This window comes from Zalophus californianus, chromosome 4 (genome assembly GCF_009762305.2).
Source record: "Zalophus californianus isolate mZalCal1 chromosome 4, mZalCal1.pri.v2, whole genome shotgun sequence".
Taxonomy (NCBI): Eukaryota; Metazoa; Chordata; class Mammalia; order Carnivora; family Otariidae; genus Zalophus; species Zalophus californianus.
In genome coordinates this window covers 99222835-99243939 of record NC_045598.1, presented here as the reverse complement: position 1 = coordinate 99243939, position 21105 = coordinate 99222835, and the positions used below count along the sequence as shown (strand labels likewise).

Below are 21105 nucleotides of genomic sequence, written 5' to 3'. Positions count from 1 at the left end.
TGACTTTAGACCCTTACCATACATACATGAGAAATTAACTCAAAATGGATCCTAGACCTCAATGTCAGAGCTAAAATTACAAAACTTTTACAAGAAAACATAAGTCTAAACTTTCTGTAACCTTGGATTAGGCAAGAAAAGGACAATCCAAAGAAGAAAATATTGATAAACTGCCCATTATCAAAATAAAAATATTTTGTATTTCAAAGTACACCATTAAAAAACGAAAAGACTAAACCACAATGTTAAAGAAAATAAATCCAGGGTGCTGGCTGGAGCCGGAGTAACAAGATGGCGGCGTCGGCGGAGGGACCGGGGTCCCTCCGGGCGGGAGCCGGCGGCAGCGGTGGCAGCGGGATCGCCGCCCTAAACCACCGCGCCCCTTTTCCAGCCCGCGACGTCGCCGTGAAAGCGAGCCAGCGGCGGCCGCCCCAAAACGAGTGGCCCAGCCTCGTAACCGAGAGAACCCACTCACAAACTGCGGCCTGGCGGAAAGAAGCCGAATCGAGCGGCGGTGATCAGGCTCCCCTCGGCCGATTCTGGGCCCCGTAACGCCTTGAAAGAGCCAACGTTTTTCGTGTCCTGCCGCTCTCCTCCGCAGCCTTGCTCCGCGGACGAGCCCCTGAGGCCTCCGTCCTCCCCTCAGAGGTGTCGGGGCTTGGCCCATCTCTGAGGATGGCGAGCAGCAGCGGCTCCAAGGCCGAATTCATCGTCGGAGGGAAATATAAACTGGTACGGAAGATCGGGTCTGGCTCCTTCGGGGACATTTATTTGGCGATCAACATTACCAGCGGCGAGGAAGTGGCAGTGAAGCTAGAATCTCAGAAGGCCAGGCATCCCCAGTTGCTGTCCGAGAGCAAACTCTCTAAGATTCTTCAAGGTGGGGTGGGCATCCCCCACATACGGTGGTATGGTCAGGAAAAACACTACAATGTGCTAGTCATGGACCTTCTTGGACCCAGCCTTGAAGACCTCCTCAATTTCTGTTCAAGCAGGTTCACAATGAAAACTGTACTTATGTTAGCTGACCAGATGATCAGTAGAATTGAGGATGTGCGTACAAAGAATTTTATACACAGAGACATTAAGCCAGATAACTTCCTAATGGGTATTGGGCGTCACTGTAATAAGTCATTCCTTATTGATTTTGGTTTGGCCAAAAAGTACAGAGACAACAGGACAAGGCAACACATACCATACAGAGAAGATAAAAATCTCACTGGCACTGCTCGATACGCTAGCATCAATGCACATCTTGGGATTGAACAGAGTCGCCGAGATGACATGGAAAAAGCAGAGCAGATGATCGGAGCAGCATTTGTTTCTCCCCAAATCTAGGAATTTTAGTTCATATGTACACTAGCCAGTGAACAACCATTTACCTAGTGTAAAGAACTTAATTTCAGTATAAACTGGCTCCGGACAGCATTGGTGATGTCGTGTCCCGAGTTGTAGCCGCTGTAATTGTGAATATTAACTGAGATAGTGAAACATGGTGTCCAGTTTTCTATTGCACTTTTTTCAAGTGGAAAAGTTAACTAAATGGTTGACACACACAAATTGGTGGAGAAATTGCGCATATGCCAATTTTTTTGTTAAAATCTTTTATTTTGAACTATACTGCTTTGAGATCTCATTTCAGAAGAACGGCATGAACAGTCTTCAGCCACAGTTGTGATGGTTGTAAATGCTCACAATTGTGCATTCTTAGGGTTTATCCATCCCTGGGGTTTGCAAGCTGTTCACTTAAAACATTCTTAAAATGGTTGGCTTCTTGTTTGCAAGCCAGCTGATATGGTAGCAAACAAAGATTCCAGTGTTTGAGCACACGAAAGACTGCCTGCTTACCTGTGCTAGAAATAACAGCATCTAAAGTGAAGACTTAAGAAAAACTTAGTGACTACTAGATTATCCTTAGGACTCTGCATTAACTCTATAATGTTCTTGGTATTAAAAAAACATATTTGTCACAGAAATTTAGTTAACATCTTACAACTGAACATGTATGTATGTTGCTTAGATAAATGTAATCACTGTAAACATCTATATGATCTGGGATTTTGTTTTTATTTTGAAATGGGAGCTTTTTTGTTTACAAGTTCATTAAAAACTAAAAACCGTTTCTGTAAAAAAAAGAAAATAAAATAGAGAATATATAAAGAGCTCTTACAGCTCAATAAGACAAACAATCCTATTTTTTAAATGGGCAAAATATTTGAACAGACATTTTACAAAAGATAGAGGAATGGCTAATAGCATAGATATTCAATCACTAGTCACTAGGGAAATGCAAATTAAAACTACACTGGGATACAATTCACACCCACTAAAACGGCTATTAAAAATGAGAGAGAATAGCAAGTGTTGATGGGGTTGTGGAGAAGCTGGTACTCTCACCCTTGTGCAGAGCTGGTGGGAATGTAAAAACAGTTTGGAAGACAATATAGTAGTTCCTTAAAGAGTTATACATAACTTTACCATATTACCCAGCAATTCCACTCCTAAGTATGTAACCAAGAGAAATAAAAACAGGGGCGCCTGGGTGGCTCAGTCATTAAGCGTCTGCCTTCAGCTCAGGTCATGGTCCCAGGGTCCTGGGATCGAGCCCCACATCGGGCTCCTTGCTCAGCGGGAAGCCTGCTTTTCCCTCTCCCACTCCCCCCGCTGTGTTCCTTCTCCCGCTGTGTCTCTGTCAAATAAATAAAATCTTAAAAAAAAAAGAAATGAAAACATATGTGCACACAAAGACTTGTCTGCAAACGTTCATAAGAGCATTATTCACAATATCCAAAAAGTGGAGACAATCCAAATGTTCATCAGTTGGTGAGTGGATAAACAAACTATGATATATCCATACAATGAAGTATTTCCAGCAACAAAAAGGAACATTCCTGATACTTGCTACAGCATAAAGCTTGAAAATGTTACGCTAGGTTAAAGAAGCCAGAGGCAAAAGACCACATGTGAATGATGCGGTGTGTATGTGTCCAGAAAAGGCAAATCTGTAAGTAGATTAGTGGTTGTCGGAAGCCAGGATAGGAACGAAGATCGACTGCAAGTGGGGCATGCTGTTGCAGAGTGTTGTATGCCCTGTAAGCTCACTCAGCATCCACTAGTTCCCACTTGCAGTGGGAAAGCCTGATGTAAATCACACCTCAAGAAAGCTGTTATTTTTTTAAGCAAGCAAATATCAAAAAATTAGTTCTTATACCCTTACCCCACAAAGATAAGGGCCACTTTTAATCTACATTTTTTGCTGTTTTAGCAAAAAAAAAAAAATGATTTCTATAGTTTTTAAACTGCTTGGTTAAAGGGGCGCCTGGGTGGCTCAGTCGTTAAGCGTCTGCCTTCGGCTCAGGTCATGGTCCCAGGGTCTTGGGAATGAGCCCTGCATTGGGCTCCCTGCTCAGTGGGGAGTCTGCTTCTCCCTCGCCCACTCCCCCTGCTTGTGGTCCCTCTCTTGCTGTGTCTCTCTCTGTCAACATAAATAAAATCTTAAAAAAAAAAACCTGTTTGGTTAAAATAAATAAGCTGCTTGGTTCATATATATTATGAGCATATTTGTCGTTAAATTTTTTGTAACAAAACTGCACGTCTTATTTCATAGAATCATGAATGACAAAACTGGAAAACCATCTTAAAGATTATCTAATACCTTCATTTTACCCCTCTTTTGATTTTAATTTCCTTATGTATAAGGAGGTAGAACTAGATGGTTTTCTTGGCCCTTTTCTGACCTAACTGCCCTTCCCCCCTTTTTCTTTTTTTCTTTAAGTAGGCTCCATGCCCTGCAGGGAGTACGATGCTACAATGCGAGGCTTGAACTCACGACCCTGAGATCAAGACCTGAGCTGAGATCAAGAGTCAGACGCTTAACCGACGGAGCCACCCAGGCACCCATGCCCTTCCCCTCTTTACTAAAAATTTTTTCTATTCCTTTAGAAATGATTACTCTGATCTGCCAATAAAAATAATTAGAAACAGTGATAGAACTTGTGAACTCATTTCAGGCCAGGTACATGGATTCTTCTTCTCAAATGAAAATTCTCCTGAAAATCCTTTATTATTCTCTTTTTACCAACAAGAAAATGGTGATTCTCTTGGGGTTAAGAAATTGAGATTTTTTTTTTTTTTTTTTGATGGGGAAAGGGAGAACAAGTTTAATGGTTACAGAGATGCGTTGGAAGTGATGAGCAAGTTTTAGAAATAGTGACGATGCTTAGAGAACATCATTAAGGTAACTATTAATGCCAAGGCACTGTACCCTTAACACTGGTTAAATAGCACATTTTAAATTTATCACAGAATTTTAAAAAATTGTCTTAGGTCAGCCAATGAGGTGCAGTTTCATCTTACACATTATGCCAATTCCATCTCAGTAAAGCTTTAAAAAAAAAGCATATGGGTTCCACGCTTCTTTAAAAACAGCTTTACTGAGATAGAATTGGCAAAGGGGGTGCAAACTTAAGCTGCATATGATTTGATATACGGTATATATTGTGCAATGATCAGCACAATAAACTTGGTTAACATACCCATCCTCTTGCATACTTTTTGTGTGTGATGAGAACGTTAAAACCTACTTTCGCAGCAAGTTTCAAGTACGGAATACAAACCTATCATCTGTACATTACATCCCCAGAATTTATTCACCTTATAGAGGTTTGTGCCCTGTGGCATTTCCATGCCCCCACCCTCCAGGAATCACCCATCTGTGATGTTTCTGTGATGAACCCATTCTCTTAACGTGAGTGCTATTTGCATGTTGACAATCTTTTGTAACCCAATAAAATAATGATGGAAATTGCAGGTATCTGGCAGACAGAGGCCCAGATTTTATCAAATCGGAGTCACCCAGAGATCCTTGTTCTTTTATCTGGTCCTGTTTTTGTTGTTCTTGAAAACGCAAGTCCGCAATGAATTTTGATATGCCCACAAGGTAAATTTCCTTGTTTAAAATTTTGATCAAGTTGAAATCCACTGTGCCGGGAAGAATGAGACCCTGGTTGTAAATTAGCTGTTGCTTCAGGTTTTACCACTACCTTATTTGATGCCACATGCGCTCAAGGTTTTAAAAACCCTATGTCTTTACAGTATTGATAGATTAAACCACTTATCTATAGTCTAGCTGATACGATTCCTCAGGCCCCCAAAGCCCGTCTTTGCTCAAGAATCAGGTCAGATTTTAATGTGACAGAATGAGATCCAGTGACTAAGGCAGGATTTAAGCTCGATGACCTGCGGTTGGACTGGATCTTAGAGGTACCAGGCACAGTAACACTGTAAGATTGTCACATAGGTCTATAGTTAGTTTTCTCAAAATCAGATGGGATAAAAATTACCCTTTACAGGGGTGCCTGGGTGGCTCAGTTGGTTGAGCGTCTGACTCTTGATTTCGGTTCAGATCATGATCTCAGGATCCTGAGATCGAGCCCCGCGCTGGGCTCCTGAGTGTACACTCAGAGGGGAGTCTGCTTGAGATTCTTTCTTTCCTTCGGCCCCTCCCCTCCACGTGCGCTCTCTCTCCAAAATAAAGAAATCTTTAAAAAAAAATCAATAAACCGGTAAGTGTAAACATCAGCTGAATCAAAAGAAATACTCTCTGAAGGTAGGAGACTGAAGACTACCAGTTATAAAAAAAAAGCCAAAGTTGTCATGTAAGTAGGAAGATTGAACTCTGTTGCCATCAGTGGGTACACATGAAGGATAAACAAAGACTTTCACTTAAGGAACATCTTTATTTGATCTTTAATATACAATATTACCTTTAATTTATAAAAATTACATATGGAGGACATGACTGGAAATCAGTTCAAGAGCGGCCAGTGGGTACCCACCTAGAAGGTTATACTTACCCCACTTATTGGTTTAGGGAAAAATTTTATCAGTGAATTTGAGACCAGTGAGATTGAGGAATGGCATTTCAATTTCCTCAATCTAGTAATCAAATCAATCAAATCTAGTAATTAAAACGGGGGATACCTTATTTAATTAAGCCAACAAAAACTAATTTGTTTTCTAAGAAATAATTTTTCTCAAGAGCGAGCTGAACTTATCTCCACAGAGTGTCCTGGTAAGCAATTTGCCATAGAATTCTGTAGCATTCAATAGCAGCAAAATGTTTGCGATTAAAATCTTGTGCATATTAACACGTATAGATGTGGGTTTCTGTGTTTGTGTGCTCACACTTACACCCACACCGAACTGAAGCTCTCTGCATATGGGGGACGTAGAGAGGCAGCTCATTTACAGGGTTCCCCTCCTCTAGAATTTCCAAAAAGAATGAAATGCCTATTTGATACACCTCTTAGTGAAAAATCTCTCAGTCACGATGACTGGGTACACTGCAACGTATATACTAGTAATATGGTGTCGTGTAACTCTGAGTAATTTCACGAGTGCTGTTGGGCTCAAGCAAAGTTTAAAAGAGATTCGCTGTTCAACAGTGGAAATGTAAGGCTGACGTTGAGGGATGCTTTAATTTAAATATGATGCATATTGACATTCTGAAATAATGCGATGGACTTGTAAAGGATTTGAGGCAAGTTATGCAGTAAGAGAAAAGGGAACTCTCCTTTTGGATGTATCTTTTCTCTGCACTCCGATTTAGGCTGTTCTCGAGGTAACAGAGGCAGGACCGTTCTGCAGTCTGAAAAAGGAATAGTGGCTGCCAAATGGCAAATGAGGCACATAACCCATTTTCTGTTGCTTCAAATTTTTCAAGAGATTGGTTTTTGCAGCACGAAGGTTAGAGATTCTATTATATTCTCGTTGTAGGGATCTGAGAGTATTCAAGTGGAAGAGTTTTGCAGCTCCAGCAAGCCAGAGTCCTGGTCCAAAGATCAATGAGCAGGCGGAACTTGGTGAGACTCAATATTTTGACACCACAGAGACCCTCCTTTTTATATGGGGAGTCTGGAATTGTGGCATTAAATGACAAGGCAAGGAAACTGGCTGAGAGAATACCCCCCAAACAACAAAAAATGCCACTTTCATGACAGTTGTATCAGATTGAAACCTGAACAGACTCCAGAAGAGTAGATCTATTTTCAAGACAAAATATATAGCTTTAGGTTACACAAATCCATACAATCATACATACACACCATCTTTTTGCTTTGAAAATGAATTACGTAACTCAAACACAGAGAAAAGATGCTGATCAGAGATTACATAAGGGTCTTACAGAAATTAAACTTGGGATAAAAGGTTAACAACTACGACCCATGGGCCAAATCCAGCTCTCCATGTTCTTGTAAATAAAGTTTTGTTGGAACACAGCTACACCCCTTCATTTACATACCATCTATACCAGCTTTCATGTTCCAATGGCAGAACTGAGTAGTAGAGATAGGACACGTATGATGCACAGAGCCTAAAATATTTATTATCTGGCCCTTTACAGAAAAGCTTGCTGACCCATTAGAGATCAAAGAATGTTTCCATCATGATCTGAATGAGCTGAAGTAACAGAAAATCATCTTCACCTGTGTTCTTGAACCAGAAAAGTACATTAAAATATCTCCAGATCATATTTGGCTAACTCAACCATTCTGCTTACAATTTGTGTAGCCAAAACTAGTTAACAACTGTGTTTGTTAACTGTGTTAACAAACACAGACAATATTAAAAATCTGTGAATAATTGTATTTATGTATATATCTATGTAGAGAACAGATAAGATATGAGCTAGCCAATTTGAAGGTAAGGAGACCTAAAGAGAAATAAGAACTCAAAATACGATTACTAGAAACTTGTTATTTGGAACTCAGAAATATTTTAGTATATTTTTCTTTATATTTAAACAGCATGGGACCATGAGCAGGACCCTTAGCAGAGCAAGAACAATTTACAACTGCAGATTTTACCCATGACTTACATGACAAAATTTTTTGAATATAAAATAACCAGCATTTCTATAAAACATTAATTTTTAATTATATAATTAAAGTGATATAGCAAAAGAATGTTTTTATTTCTAAAGCAAATATTTTAGTCAAAGTTGCATCAGAAGTCAAGTATTTCTTTGACATTTTCCAAGAGACTTTAGTTATTAACAATTATAGCTGTTAGTATTATATAGTAACACATTGCTTAAAATATATTATAAACCATTTCTTTTCCTCTTTAATTTAAATGAAATATAAAATTAAGGATTTTGTAACATAATTCATACTGGAAAACATTTAAAATGGTATGAATTACTCTTACACAGAAAATGCCACTGGAATCACAAATGTTCTAATGCTTGAGAGTGCATGCCTAGCACAATGCTCGCTTGGCACATATTAGGGACTCCATGTTTGTTCACTCATTCTCTCATTCACTCGTGCATTCATTCACAGAAATCCAGGCGGAAGGAGAAACTGCATAACGAGAATGGCAAGCACAATGTTTTATCAACAAATCTGTAGCTCGGACAAAGACTTTGGCAAAGGAGAGTGGAGATGAGAAGCCAATGGTCACAGTTCCAAACTGCTTGGTTAAGATCTACCAAGGGCAGCCCAAGGGTGCCTTAGCTAATGTCACAGATAATGAGGGTCAACATCCACAAAAGTAACACATTCCTCCAATATCCAGGCTTCACTCTTACATATAAACATCTGCTCAAAGACAGGTGTAAGTGGGTGTCAGACACAAAATAGCACGTACATGCAACCCACCAGAAAGCAAGAACCCTCTGACTGGGGTGTTATTTTTCTGCAGAGATGACTTTTTGGTTAGGGCCACATTCGCTTGGCTTTAACAACTTCAGACCGGTTTCAACAAAAAAGTGTGATTCTAAAATTCTAAAAGAGAAATGTAGAAGGTAGAGGGGTGTTCAACATCTCTATTTTTCTTTTATGTACCAACTGATCTATCTACTCAGCACATTTGTGCCAAAGGCACAAAGTGAGGTGTCAGCTCTCTGATGAGGCACCTGGAAAGGAGCATCTCTAGGTTCTTTGCGAAGGTCTTATATGTGTGGTGAGTATTTTAACTTGAGTAATAGGTCTATAAAATGCAAAGAACGGTAAGGGACAGAAGAAAGTAAATACTCTTGGAAACTAAGTAAATATGGGATAAGGATTGATCCTAGAGGAAATAATTTTAAAAATCTGTAAAAACAAAACAAAACAAAACAAAACATGACAATGGCAAGTCATTTGTAGCTGACTTTAATTGCCTTTGGTATTCAGAGAAAAAAACAATGGAAGCATTGTGATAAGCACTAGTCTTCTTTCATCACAGGGAAGGGAGCGGGTGGTGAAGAAGACCCTTCCTCTGCCCCTCTCAGATTCTTTGCCTGAGAACTGGCCATGGTCGGGCACCTCTCCGCCTCCTCTTAAGCCCCAGTCAGCCCAGAGATAGAAACTGAGCACTTGTGGTTGGGGGCTCTGTCTTCTCCTTCCTTGAGAGGCTCCTGGGAGACCAAGAAGGCCCCTTTACTCTGCACTCCTCTGAACAAAGTGCACGTGGGCTCACGGCCGGCTACCCAGTGGCTCTTTGCTACCTCAAGTTATTCACACTTTTTAGTGACTCATAAGTGGGCTTGCACTATTTTTAGGAGGAAGGCTAACATGTTTTTGAGAACAAAATACCCTTCCTTACTCAAGTTAGTCATCTATCCTTCTCATTTAAAAATTTTTATTTTTCAAGTAGTAAAAGATATTACAATTTCAAAATGTGTGCTAAAATTCAACTCTCTTAAAAACTTAAATAATGCACTGGCTCCACATTCTTATTTTCTAGGTATACTGAAAACACTGGGGATCATTTGCTAAATTGTGAGGATTGTCTGACTCTTGGTGGCATAAGATGATAACCCGTAGAAAATACTTAATTATATTAATTTATTAAATCTTTTCTCCAGTTTAAATCTACTACATGCTAAAAGGTTAAACAGAAAAGCTATCAAAATAAGAAAATATGCCTTCAGAATCCAAGGTGGGCTTCTCCAAACACTGTTCATGAAATCTTTAAATTCAGAGTAAACATCAGACTAATTATACTGCTTCCAATTTTTACTGTCAATGGAAGCCGTTTGTATTAAATGTAAAGAAGAAAAAGTATCTTGCACTGTGACATGAATTTAAGGGACAGAAAATTTATAAGCATATTTATCTTACAATACAGTTCTTGATAAAATTTAAGTTCTTCCCCCCAAATATAAAGAAATAGTAATTTCTTTAAAAATAAATATCACTGTAAAACCTATTGATGGTAAGAGAAACTCCCTTAGATATATCCCAAATTTAGTTAATATGATTAATTATACCACATTTTTTTTTGCTAAAAATTATTTTTGAAGCTGTTCTTTGGATTTCTATAAATATCCTTGCAGAAAATAAAAGCTGAATTTTATTTTTTACATAAAATATTTGTGAAAAGCTCACTCATCTGACGAGATAATAAAGGATCCCCTGTTCCCATTCCAGATAGAATGTTTAAGTTTCACTGTATTTTATTTTTTGATTTAATAGGTTGTAAAAGAAATTTGGGTAAATTCAGAGCTGCATAATAGTATAGTGAATTTTGCCAAGCTACATAAAGTTGTAAGTTGAGGGATTTTACTAAATTTATAACAAGGTTAAAGTGGATAAAATTCACTTGGTAGATTTGCTGGTTTGGGAAAAAAAAAATCTCCCAACAAAACCAAGGCTTTCTCTTAGAACAGGTTTCAAGGCGACAAACTGCAGCGTTTCCCCCACTTTTGGTCATGCTACCACACTAGACTGATCAACATGCACAAAATCCCAAACCCAGGCTCATAAGTAGTGGTTATGATAAATAGCAGTTTCAATGATTCCATATGGAGACAAAGACTTGAAGAGTATTCTTTGTGAGATCATGCCCCTAGAGAAAATTAAATTTAACCAAGAAATTTCAATGGAATACACTGGGATCTGAAATGGTTGCCAGTCTGGTTGTCCAATGGGGAACTAGAAACTGAGACAGGGACAGGTACTTGGGTTTCTTTTTCCAGTCTTCATTGCTCTTGATGCAGTTCCACTGTTCTTTTGTTTTAGTTCCTTCCATTATTAAAAATGGAGAAAAGTGGGAGAAACGATAAGTAAATATTTGATTTGAAAGCAGCTCTGCTTTGGAAGGAACACATATATAATTGGTTCCAAAGGCCATCTCTCATTCCCACAAGGTGCTCCACATTCTTGGCTTATTCTTAGGCAGTCTAGACTCCAGATTCCAGGACTCTAAAAACAATATAGTAGTAACAGGCAAAATTTCCCATGTGACCATCTCTTTAAGAATCCAAGCATACCAGGTCTTTGTCTTATACATACCAGAATATATTTTGGTCAGGTATAAAATGGAATCATTTCAAAGTTGAGATATCTACAAGTTGAAAAGTCCTGTGGGGCATAGTCATGTTTCACCCTGCCATGGTGACTTATAAGGTCCAGGTTTCCCAAAGCCCCCTCTCCAGACTAATTTCTGTAGTAGTCCATGTAAACAAAACACAGGTGAGAATGGTCTTTCTGGAGCTGCTTTCATCGAACAGCAGGATTTCCTGAAAGTGTGGTGTTGGCTAAATGTAACACGGGCAGAGGATGAGCCTCTGTATTGAATACCCAGTGGTCTAAAGGTAAAAGGTCATCACTGGAGAACAGCAGATACAAATATCTGAAAATAAAAGGGAGAGAAATGAGCTTCAATTAGAATTCAACAAGATCAAGTGATCTAGTTACAGTGGCAGAGGAAACCAATAACCTACTTTGAACAGCTTTGATGAAAAACACATCACAGAATGAAACTCACTCACACGATCTAAAACATAATAACGTGTTCTAGAATAGTACAGTGCATAAGAAAATGCAGGGAGATGCACAACTAGACTTCTGATGTAAGACAGTTAACAAAGTCCACATACCTGTTGGAAGCACATAGGACAAGGTTGTAAAATGGCATAAAACAAACCACTTCATGATTTTTCACAGACATTCTTTTAAAAGTCACATATAAGATCAATCATCTATTTTGGCAGCTTACAGAGCTCAGAGTACAAGTAGGAATTGATTAATTCACATTTATTAACAGACACTGAAGGAAATAACTAGTATATTAACTGGACCTAGCAAGGACTTTTATATACTGATACTTGAGTAGTTTTTGCAGTTCTTCCAGCAGGTAATGCCAACTGTTTAATGAAGGTTTCAAACACACTATGGATTAATAGGAGGTCTAAGAATTTCATGACTGCTCTCCATAGGTAATAGCATTGTTTATATGAAGGCAAGGATTCCCGACCTCTCCATGGGCACTGAAAGCCGCAGTGGTCCCTCACAAATCAACAGTGACAGGGTTGACACAAACAGTAACTGTGACCTATAATGTTGGGCATATTCCAATCTAAATTCTATGAAAGGAGTCTTCAAGGTGAGCATAAGAAAACCAACTCCAGAGAATCAGGAAATCTGGGTTCTAACTCTTCATTAGGATTTGGAGAAGAACTCCTTTACAGTGACTTTGCTGAAATTTCTTTATCTTAAAAACAGGCACATTAATATCTTTTCTGATTACCATTACAGTTCTTAGATGAGCAAGTAAAAACAGACAGTCCTGAGGTAAATGGGGACTGCCTGTTAACGTTATAACTGGTAAAGCTGGAATGGAAAGTAACAGGGCTTCCAACCTCACTCCCTGACCCCAGACCTTGAGACCTGCTTGACTTGAAATTTATCCACCACGTCATGGGCAGAGAAGTTGGAAATGAAAAAACAGACTTGGCTGGATGTAGCAAGAGACTGCTGGGTCTGCTTATTGTAGGGAGACCAGAAGCACAAGCTCTTGGGAGTTCTGGGCACAAACGTGTCCGGAAGCGCTATGTTCTGTGCAATCCCATGTCTCTTGGTTATATGTGGGCTGATGGATCAGGCTTGCTCTAATTTCATCACTTCTTGAGAGAGAAGTGAGTGAAGGAACAGTGAGAGAAAATTCAAGAGTTTCCCACAAAATGATTCCCTTCCATGGGGGATGCTATGGGAGTACCTGATGTAAACACAAACATTATAAAAATCAAGAAAATAATGAATGTGGAAGTTTTAGATAACAAAAAGGGACATCAGTTTTAGGTTTTTTAGGAATATTATTTTTAAACCATTTTTAAAAAGGATCCTAATCAAGGGTGCCTGGGTGGCTCAGTCAGTTGATCCTCGGACTCTTGGCTTCAGCTTGGGTTGTGATCTCGGGATCATGGGATCAAGCCCCACGTTGGGCTCTGTGCTCACCACAGTCTGCTTGTCCCTCTCCCTCTGCTCCTCCCCTCAACTCTCTAAAGTAAAATAATAAAAGGAACCTAATTAAATACTACTATAGTGGGTTGAACAGTGTGTGCCCACCTCCCCCATTCACATCCATCTGGAGCCTCAGAATGTGACCTTATTTAGAGATAGGGTCTTTGGGGATGTCATCAGTCAGGACCTTGAGATGAATCATCCTGGATTTAGGGTAGGCCATGGATTTAGGGCCTGCCCTAAATCCAGTAATTTGTAATTTACAGGAGAAAGGAGAGGGAGATTTGGGCCCAGAGGCACACAGGGAGGAGGGTCACATGCAGCCAGAGACAAGGATTAAAGCTATTATTGCCACAAGCCAAGGAACACCTTCAGAGGGAAGGGACTTCAGACTTCAGGCCTCCAGAATTAGGAGAAAATAAATTTCTGTTAGCCATCAAGTTTGTGGTAACTGGTTAAGGCAGCCCTAGGAACTAATACAGCTTCTACCCCCAACCTCCAGGATACCTCTAGACCTTTAGCGTTGCTGCTTGGTCCAACGGGTCTGGAGCAAGACTAGAGAGGAGGGGTTAGACATACGGGGACACACACACACACTCTCCCATAAACACACATATACCACACACTCACACAAACACACACACACTCACACAAACACACGTACTCTCACACACACACACACCACACACACTCACAAATTTATAACAAAATCAATGCTTGAAATTAAAGTAATATAGCTAAACAATTCTTTTTAATTTTGGATTACACATTCAGAAGAGGATGTCAAGGACGTGGTATACTGTTACTGATTTAAGATTTTTAACCTGGATTTTAAAAATAGAACATTGGAGAATTGTGATCTTTGCTGTGAAAGCTGAGAAAAGTCTACAATCTAAATTAGCTACCACACTACTATTTTTTCCTTTAATATTAATTTTCTTAAAACTATGGTTTTAATAGATGACAAACGGTTTTGACAAAAGCCTATAGGCATATAAAAAGGTGCTACTAAGTACTTCAGTTTGAATGGATGTGTGGCTTACGTTTTAGGGCTTTTTTTTTTTTTTTAAGATTTTTATTTATTTATTTGACAGAGAGAGCCAGAGAGCACAAGCAGGGAGAACAGCAGAGGCAGAGGGAGAAGCAGGCTTCCCACTGAGCAGGGAGCCCGATGGTGGGGCTCGATCCCAGGACATGGGGATCATGACCTGAGCTGAAGGCAGACGCTTAACCATCTGAGCCACCCAGACACCCCTTTTTAGGGCTACTTTTAAATGTTGTTCATATATGTCTCTTTTAGCTTTCTCTCATCTAAAGACAAGGTATGCGGGAGGTGGTGATGCCAGAAGTCATCTCAACACAAGTGTTGGTAACCGAACAGGCAAGTTTTACAAAAAGAAAAGTCAACCAAATCTGAGGAGAAAAATTTAAGTGTTGAAAGAGAAACGGTAAGGCTAAAAGAACCAACTGCCAAGTTAAAATGTACTTACTTGGTCCTTTATGTTGACTTATCAAACAAGCCTTGATGACGTATTTATTCTTCTTCACAACTACCAATGGCAATGTTCAGTGTATCATGGGGAGATGTTCCAACTCTAAAAAGGCTTGCATTTACATGTATATGTAACGCATAAATAAAACCCCTTAGATTGTCTGAAAAATAATTTACTTAAAACTTCCATTTCATTTATACTTCTAATGTTTCAATAATGTCTTTGCAACAGACAGGTTAGAATTCAAATGAAACTGAAACATACTCAGTGGAAATTATATTCTAAAAGATAACACACTGGGACACCAGGGTGGCTCAGGTAGTTAAGCGTCTGGTTTTTGGTTTTGGCTCAGGTCATGATCTCATGGGTTGTGGGATCAAGCCCGCACTGGGCTCCCCGCTCAGCGGGCAGTCTCCTTGAAGATTCTCTCCCTCTGCCCTCCCCCCTACCACGCTCTCTCTCTCTCTCTCAAATAAATTAAAAAAAAAAAAGATACACATTAAAACATACATTCTTTAATCTCTCCACAAGGACCTGCCCCTCTGCTCTTTCCCACATCTTTTCTCAAATCTTAAAAAGTTTTTTGTTTGTTTTTAAGGAGATGGGATGGGGAAGAGAGAAATTTTAAAACTAATGTGGGTATATTACAAATTCAAATGCAAAATACACATGCATTTTTTTTAAAAAGATAAACTGAAGAAAGCAGATATTTCTGATCACTGCAATGGTTTAGGCTTTGTCTTGAGGTATAAGGGAGTTGGGGGGGATTCATTTTCCTTGCCCTCGGGGGATGAGTCAGTCAGAATGATTTTGCCTACAGGATACAGGATACCTAAACTACATATACAGTGGCGGCCAGCTTCTATAACAAAAAGCCCAGAGGCAGATGGTAACAAAGGCTGGTTCATTCAGCAGTAAAACCCTATCAGAGCTCTGGGTGTTGTGAAGGTTAATAAAATATTACATTTTTCCTGGTGCCAAAACACCTTATCCTTCTTTCCTCCTTAGATCACTGCCTTGAGAAAACTAACTGTCCCTCTGAAATGTACGTGAATCTTTTTAAAAGCTGAATAAACCTCTTGCCAGCTTTACAATTTAGTTTCTCCTAGAGGCCTGCCTTTGCAACGCAATCATCAAGGAAGATGCACCCCAATGTTCCCATCACTGTGGGATACTAGCTTAGGTGCCTTTCTCTCCAAAGCTCTTAACTAACCCTTGTCAGAGATGGAAGTGTCAGTTTTCCTTTGGTTAAAGACAATTAACTAACACAGATGGTCACCCGAATCACCATGTGAATTTAGAATGAACTATGTATAGCAGGTGGTGCTGTGGAGGAAGTACTCTTACATACGGACAAGTTATCATTTATCTTCAGGACACATATGTAACGGATTGTGTCTGTCTGGTTATATGGGAAGGTGAGATTTCTGTCTTTGCAATCTGCCTGTGATGTAAACTGCAGCCTGCTTTCATGCTTATCCAATAATAAAAACGTTTTCGAAAATGTTTTCTTTCTCTGCTATATTTGTGGAGAGGATTTCCTGGGTTGGCAGAAGATTTGGTTTCCAGTTTTTCCCCCAGTCATCAGGATCTTCACAATTTTCTTGACTTTCTTCTCAGAATTAGAAGATGCTCCATACCTTACCTCTCCACACAAGTCCAAAGTCAGAAAATAAAGGCGTGGGTCTATTTTGATAGTCTAATACATGTGTAGTAAGTAGTATCTCATTGTAGTTCTAATTTGTACTAATCATGTCTAGCATTTTTTCATGAGCTTACTTGCCATCCTTGTATCTTCTTTTATGAAGTATCTGTTTAATTCTTTTGACAGGTTTTAAATTGGGTTGCATGTTATCTTATTGTTGAGCTTTTAGAATCTGTCATATCGCCCAGATAGAAGTCCCTAGTGAATTATATACTTTGCAAAGATTTTATCCCAGTCTGTGCCTTATCGTCTCATCCCTTCCATTTTCTTTCAGTCTCTTTCAAATGTCTTTCAAAGAGCAGAATTAATTTTTAGACCAACTGATCAATTCGTTTAGATATCATGCTTTTGGTGTAGTATCTGAAAGATCTTTGCCTAGCCCAAGGTCACAAAGATCCTCTTCTCTGTTTTCTACTAAAAGCTGTACTTTTAGGTTTTAAACTCAGGTCTATGACCCATTTTGAACTGACTTTTTGTATATGCATACAGAAATCCAATTATTCTACCACCTTTTGTTAAAAAGAAGCCTTTTCTCATCGCAATGCCTTTGTACCTTTGTCAAAAATCAGGTGTCCAAATATGTATCAGGTTTTTCTTCTCTGGACTCTCTATTCTGTCCCATCGGTATATTTGCCTAGCATTACACCAATATCCCAGTGTTTTGATTATCATAGCTTTATAATCAGTCTTGAAATCAGGTAGTGTTAAGCTTTGAACTCTGTCCTTTTTCAAACTTGTTTTGGTTATTCTAGGTTCTTCACATTTCCAAATGAAATTTAGAAACAGCTTTCTAATTTCTATAAAAAACCCTCTTGAGATTTCAACTGGGATTTCACTGAATCTACGGATCAACCTGAAGAGAATTAACAATACTGAGTTTTCAGAACCATCAACAAAATGAATCTCTCCACTTCATTATGTCGCTTTAATTTCTTTCAGCAATGATTTTTAGTTTTCAGGGTCTTTTATGTGTTTTGCCAAGATTTATCCCTAAGTATCTCATAACTTTATGCTACTGTGTTTTTAAGTTTCAATTTCAGTTCATTGGTTAGTATATACATAATTAATTTTGGTATACTAATCTTGCATCTGCAACTCTGCTAAATGCTCAGTAATTCTAAGTAACTTTCCAGTAACTCCACAGGATTTTCTACTTTGATGATCACATCTTCTATGAAAAGAAAGATAATTTTACTTCTTCCTTTCTAGTCTGGATGTCTTTTATTTCCTTGTCTTGTCTGACTACACTAGCTAGAACCTCCAGTTCAAGGCTAAATAGAAGTGAAGAGAACAGACAGACATCCTTGTCTTATTCCTGATCTTAGGAGGAACACATTCAGTTTTTCAGTACAAGGTTAGGTGTAGATTTTTCATTTATGCTCTTTATCAGGTTGAGAGAGTTCCTTTCCATTCCTGGTTCGCTAAGAGTCTTATCAGGAAGGGATGTTCGATTTTGCCAAATAATTTTTCTGTGTCTACTAAAGTGATCATATGATTTTTCTTTTTCAGTTCAATGATTTTTAAATGTTAAACCTCTGTGCCTGGGGTAAATCCACCATTTGGTCATGCTGTATTATCTATTGAAAAGATTTAATTTGCTAAAATCTTGTTTAGCTGCTTCATATATATATTTGTTCATGAGGGATATTAGGCTTGTTTCTAATAAGAACCTGGCTGTCATGCTTATATTTGTTCCTTTCTACCTAACTTGTCTTTTTCCCTTTTTGCTTTTAAGATTTATTTTCATTACCACTAGCTTAGAGCAATGTGATTATGATGTGCCCTTGGTGAAGTATCCTTCAAGTTTCTTGTCCTTAGAATTTGTTCAGCTTCTTCGATCTGTGGGTATAAGTTTGGAAAGATTTTGGCCCTTATTTTTTTTTATCCATTCCTCTGTCCTCTCCCCTTCACAGACTCCAATTTCATGTATTTTAAGCAACCTACAGTTGTTACACAGCTCACGAATACTCTGCATTTTTATGAGATTCTTTTTTTGCTCGTTTTCATTTTGATTTCAATTGCAGCGTCTTCAAGTTCACAGATCTTTTCCTTTGCAAGGTTTAATCTGGTATTAATCCTCTATGGTGTATTTTTCAATTCAGGCATTGCAGTTTCCATTTCTAGAAGTTTTATTTGGGTTTTATCATCTCCCATGTCTCTATTTAACTTTTTGAATATATGGAATATAATCATAATAACTGCTTTAATGTCACCTGCTAATTCTAACAGTTATATGAGTTCTGAGTCAGTTTCAGTTGATTGGTCATCCCTTCCGGTCTGTCTGCATACATGGTATCTTTGGCTGGATGCCAGACGTTAGGAGTTTTACCTTCTGGTTGCTAGATAATTTTGTATTCCTACAAATCTTGAGTTTTGTTCAGGTATACAGTTAAGTTACTTGGAAACAGTATGATCCCTTCAGGTCTTGCTTTTGTGATTTATTATGCAGACCCACAGCAATAGATTATTCCTCACCACTGAGGAAGGACTATCCTGAGTACTCTACTCAGTGCCCTGTGAATTAAGAGATTTTCCAGTCAGGCTCCTGGCACTGGGGAACAGGCACTGTTCCTCATCCTGTGTGGTCACCATAAACTGTTCCCTTTAATCCCTCCAAAGAGGACTCTCTCCCCGGCTCAGGTGTAGTCTCTTCCCTCTGCTGACTACTCCCAGGGGTTCTCTCGGGTTCTCTCTCCATGCAGCTCGCAGCCCTCTGCTGCTCTCTATAAAACACCAGCTACGTCCGTTTCCTTGGACTTCCAACTCCGATCTCCTCGGGGAGTTCCTGCACCAGGCCTTAGGTCCCCTTCCCTGTGCCGTGGCCCAGCAGCTCCACAGAGGCAGCAAGCTGGGGCAAACCCACGGCTGCTGGTTTGTTTCCCATCTCTCAGAGGCCACATTCCTTCACTGCCTCCTCTCCGGTGTTCTGAAAACCACTGTTTCCTATATACTTTATCTGTCTGCTTCGGGTGGAAGGGTAAATTCTGAGCCTTGTTACTTCATCTTGGAGGAAGAGTCCGGCTCTTCCATTTTGAGATACTTTGTCAAACAATTTGCTGAACACCATGCACTTTCACGGAATCACTTAGTCCTCTATTATTAAACCAATCCTAAAAGAACATGAGGGTTAGTCCAGCAAGAACTTGTTCTGAGGAAGTCCTTCTGGCTCTTCTTGATCACTAATTTTCTCCAAAGTATTCATACCTTCATATCAAAGTCATATGACTTCCTAGAACTTTGTGAATATGGACATCAAATCCATATACTTTTATTTCTCTCAATCCAACTTTTCCCTTCTTTAAAATCAGCTAATTCTGTCGTTTCTCTCCATCATTCCTGAAAGAATATTAATTACAAAATTACATGTGTAGTAATACCTTGATATGTAATTCTTTAGGATCCTTGCAATCATTTAAAATAACAAGTTACTTTTCTTCCTTTGGAGCTCTAGTATTCTCTCAGCCATATATGTTTTCCAGTTATAAGTTATAGGAGTTGGGGGGGGGGTGGGAGTTAAAGTGTAGATGCTTTGCATTTTATCTTATGATTTCCTTTTTAGCATGCCCCCCATTGCTTCTCTGATTTTTTACTGTGGTAAAAAACACATAATATAAAATTTACCATCTTATGAGATCTTGCCATTTGTGACAACATGGGGCTACACACTATTATGCTAAGTGAAATAAATCAAACACATTTACCATATGATTTCAGTCATATATGGAATCTAAAAAACAACATAAATGAATAAACAAACAGCAGAATCAGACCCATAAATACAGAGAACAAACTGCTGGTTGCCAGAGGGGTAGGGGTGGAGGGATGGGCAAAATGGGTGAAGGAGAGAGGGAGATACAGGCTTCCAGTTATGAAATGAGTAAGTCACATGGATAAAAGGTACAGAACAGGAAATATGGCCAATGATACTGTAATAGCACTGTATGGTGACAGATGGGAGCTACACTTGTGGTGAGCAGAGCATATACAGAGTTGTTGAATCAGTATGTTGTACACGTGAAACTAATGTTAACACTGTGCGTCAACTATAGTTTAAAAAAGAAAGAAACCAAGAAATTTACCATCTTAACTCTTTTTAAGTTCAGTAGTGTTATGTTCACACAATTGTGAAACAGATTCCTGAACTCTTTCCTCTTACAAAACTGAAATTCTATACTCTTTAAAGCAGCAATTCCTCTTTGCCCTTCCCCCAGCGCCTGATAACCACCTTCTACTTTCTGTTCCTATCAGTTTGGTTACAGGTACTTCATATAAGTGGAATCATAACAGTACGTCTTTTTGTGACTGGCTCATTTCACTGAACATAATGTTCTCGATGCTCATCCATACTGTTGCTTCCCTGACTTTGATTCTAGAAGCCTATCTCCCGTTACTTCCAATGAATATTCTTTAGTCAGTCTAGTTTTCTCACTGTCTTTTTAAAGAACGGTAGCATTTGTTTCCTCACGCTGGATCCCTTTTCATGAAATGACTTTCTGCTTTACCTCACCTATCAACATGTAGCATTATCTCAAACTTTTTTCGAGACTACCCCGGCCCATGCCAAAGTTCCCTCCTTTGAATCTCTACAATATTTATACTCGATTTAGCACTTGACTACACAGTTTGTACTTTTATTGAATTTGCCCAGGGCCAGAAATAAGAGATTTCTTAACTA

The 21105-nt window shown here is 39.0% G+C and overlaps 2 protein-coding genes across 2 annotated transcripts in view; one reads left to right on the top strand and one right to left on the bottom strand.

The window, feature by feature from the left end:
• The first annotated feature begins 560 nt into the window (after positions 1 to 560).
• LOC113936171 (casein kinase I) lies at positions 561 to 2118 on the top strand. Its single transcript, XM_027619217.2, has one exon. The coding sequence runs from the start codon at positions 676 to 678 to the stop codon at positions 1336 to 1338; it is 663 nt and encodes a 220-aa protein (XP_027475018.1). The 5' UTR covers positions 561 to 675; the 3' UTR covers positions 1339 to 2118.
• A 3612-nt stretch (positions 2119 to 5730) lies between these two features.
• The window catches only part of MAN1A2 (mannosidase alpha class 1A member 2), a 198932-nt gene continuing 183557 nt past the window's right edge, over positions 5731 to 21105 (bottom strand). Inside the window, exon 13 of the mRNA XM_027599147.2 lies at positions 5731 to 11622. Coding sequence (XP_027454948.1) covers positions 11490 to 11622 — 133 coding nt within the window. The 3' untranslated portion in view covers positions 5731 to 11489. The remainder of the gene's footprint in view (positions 11623 to 21105) is intronic.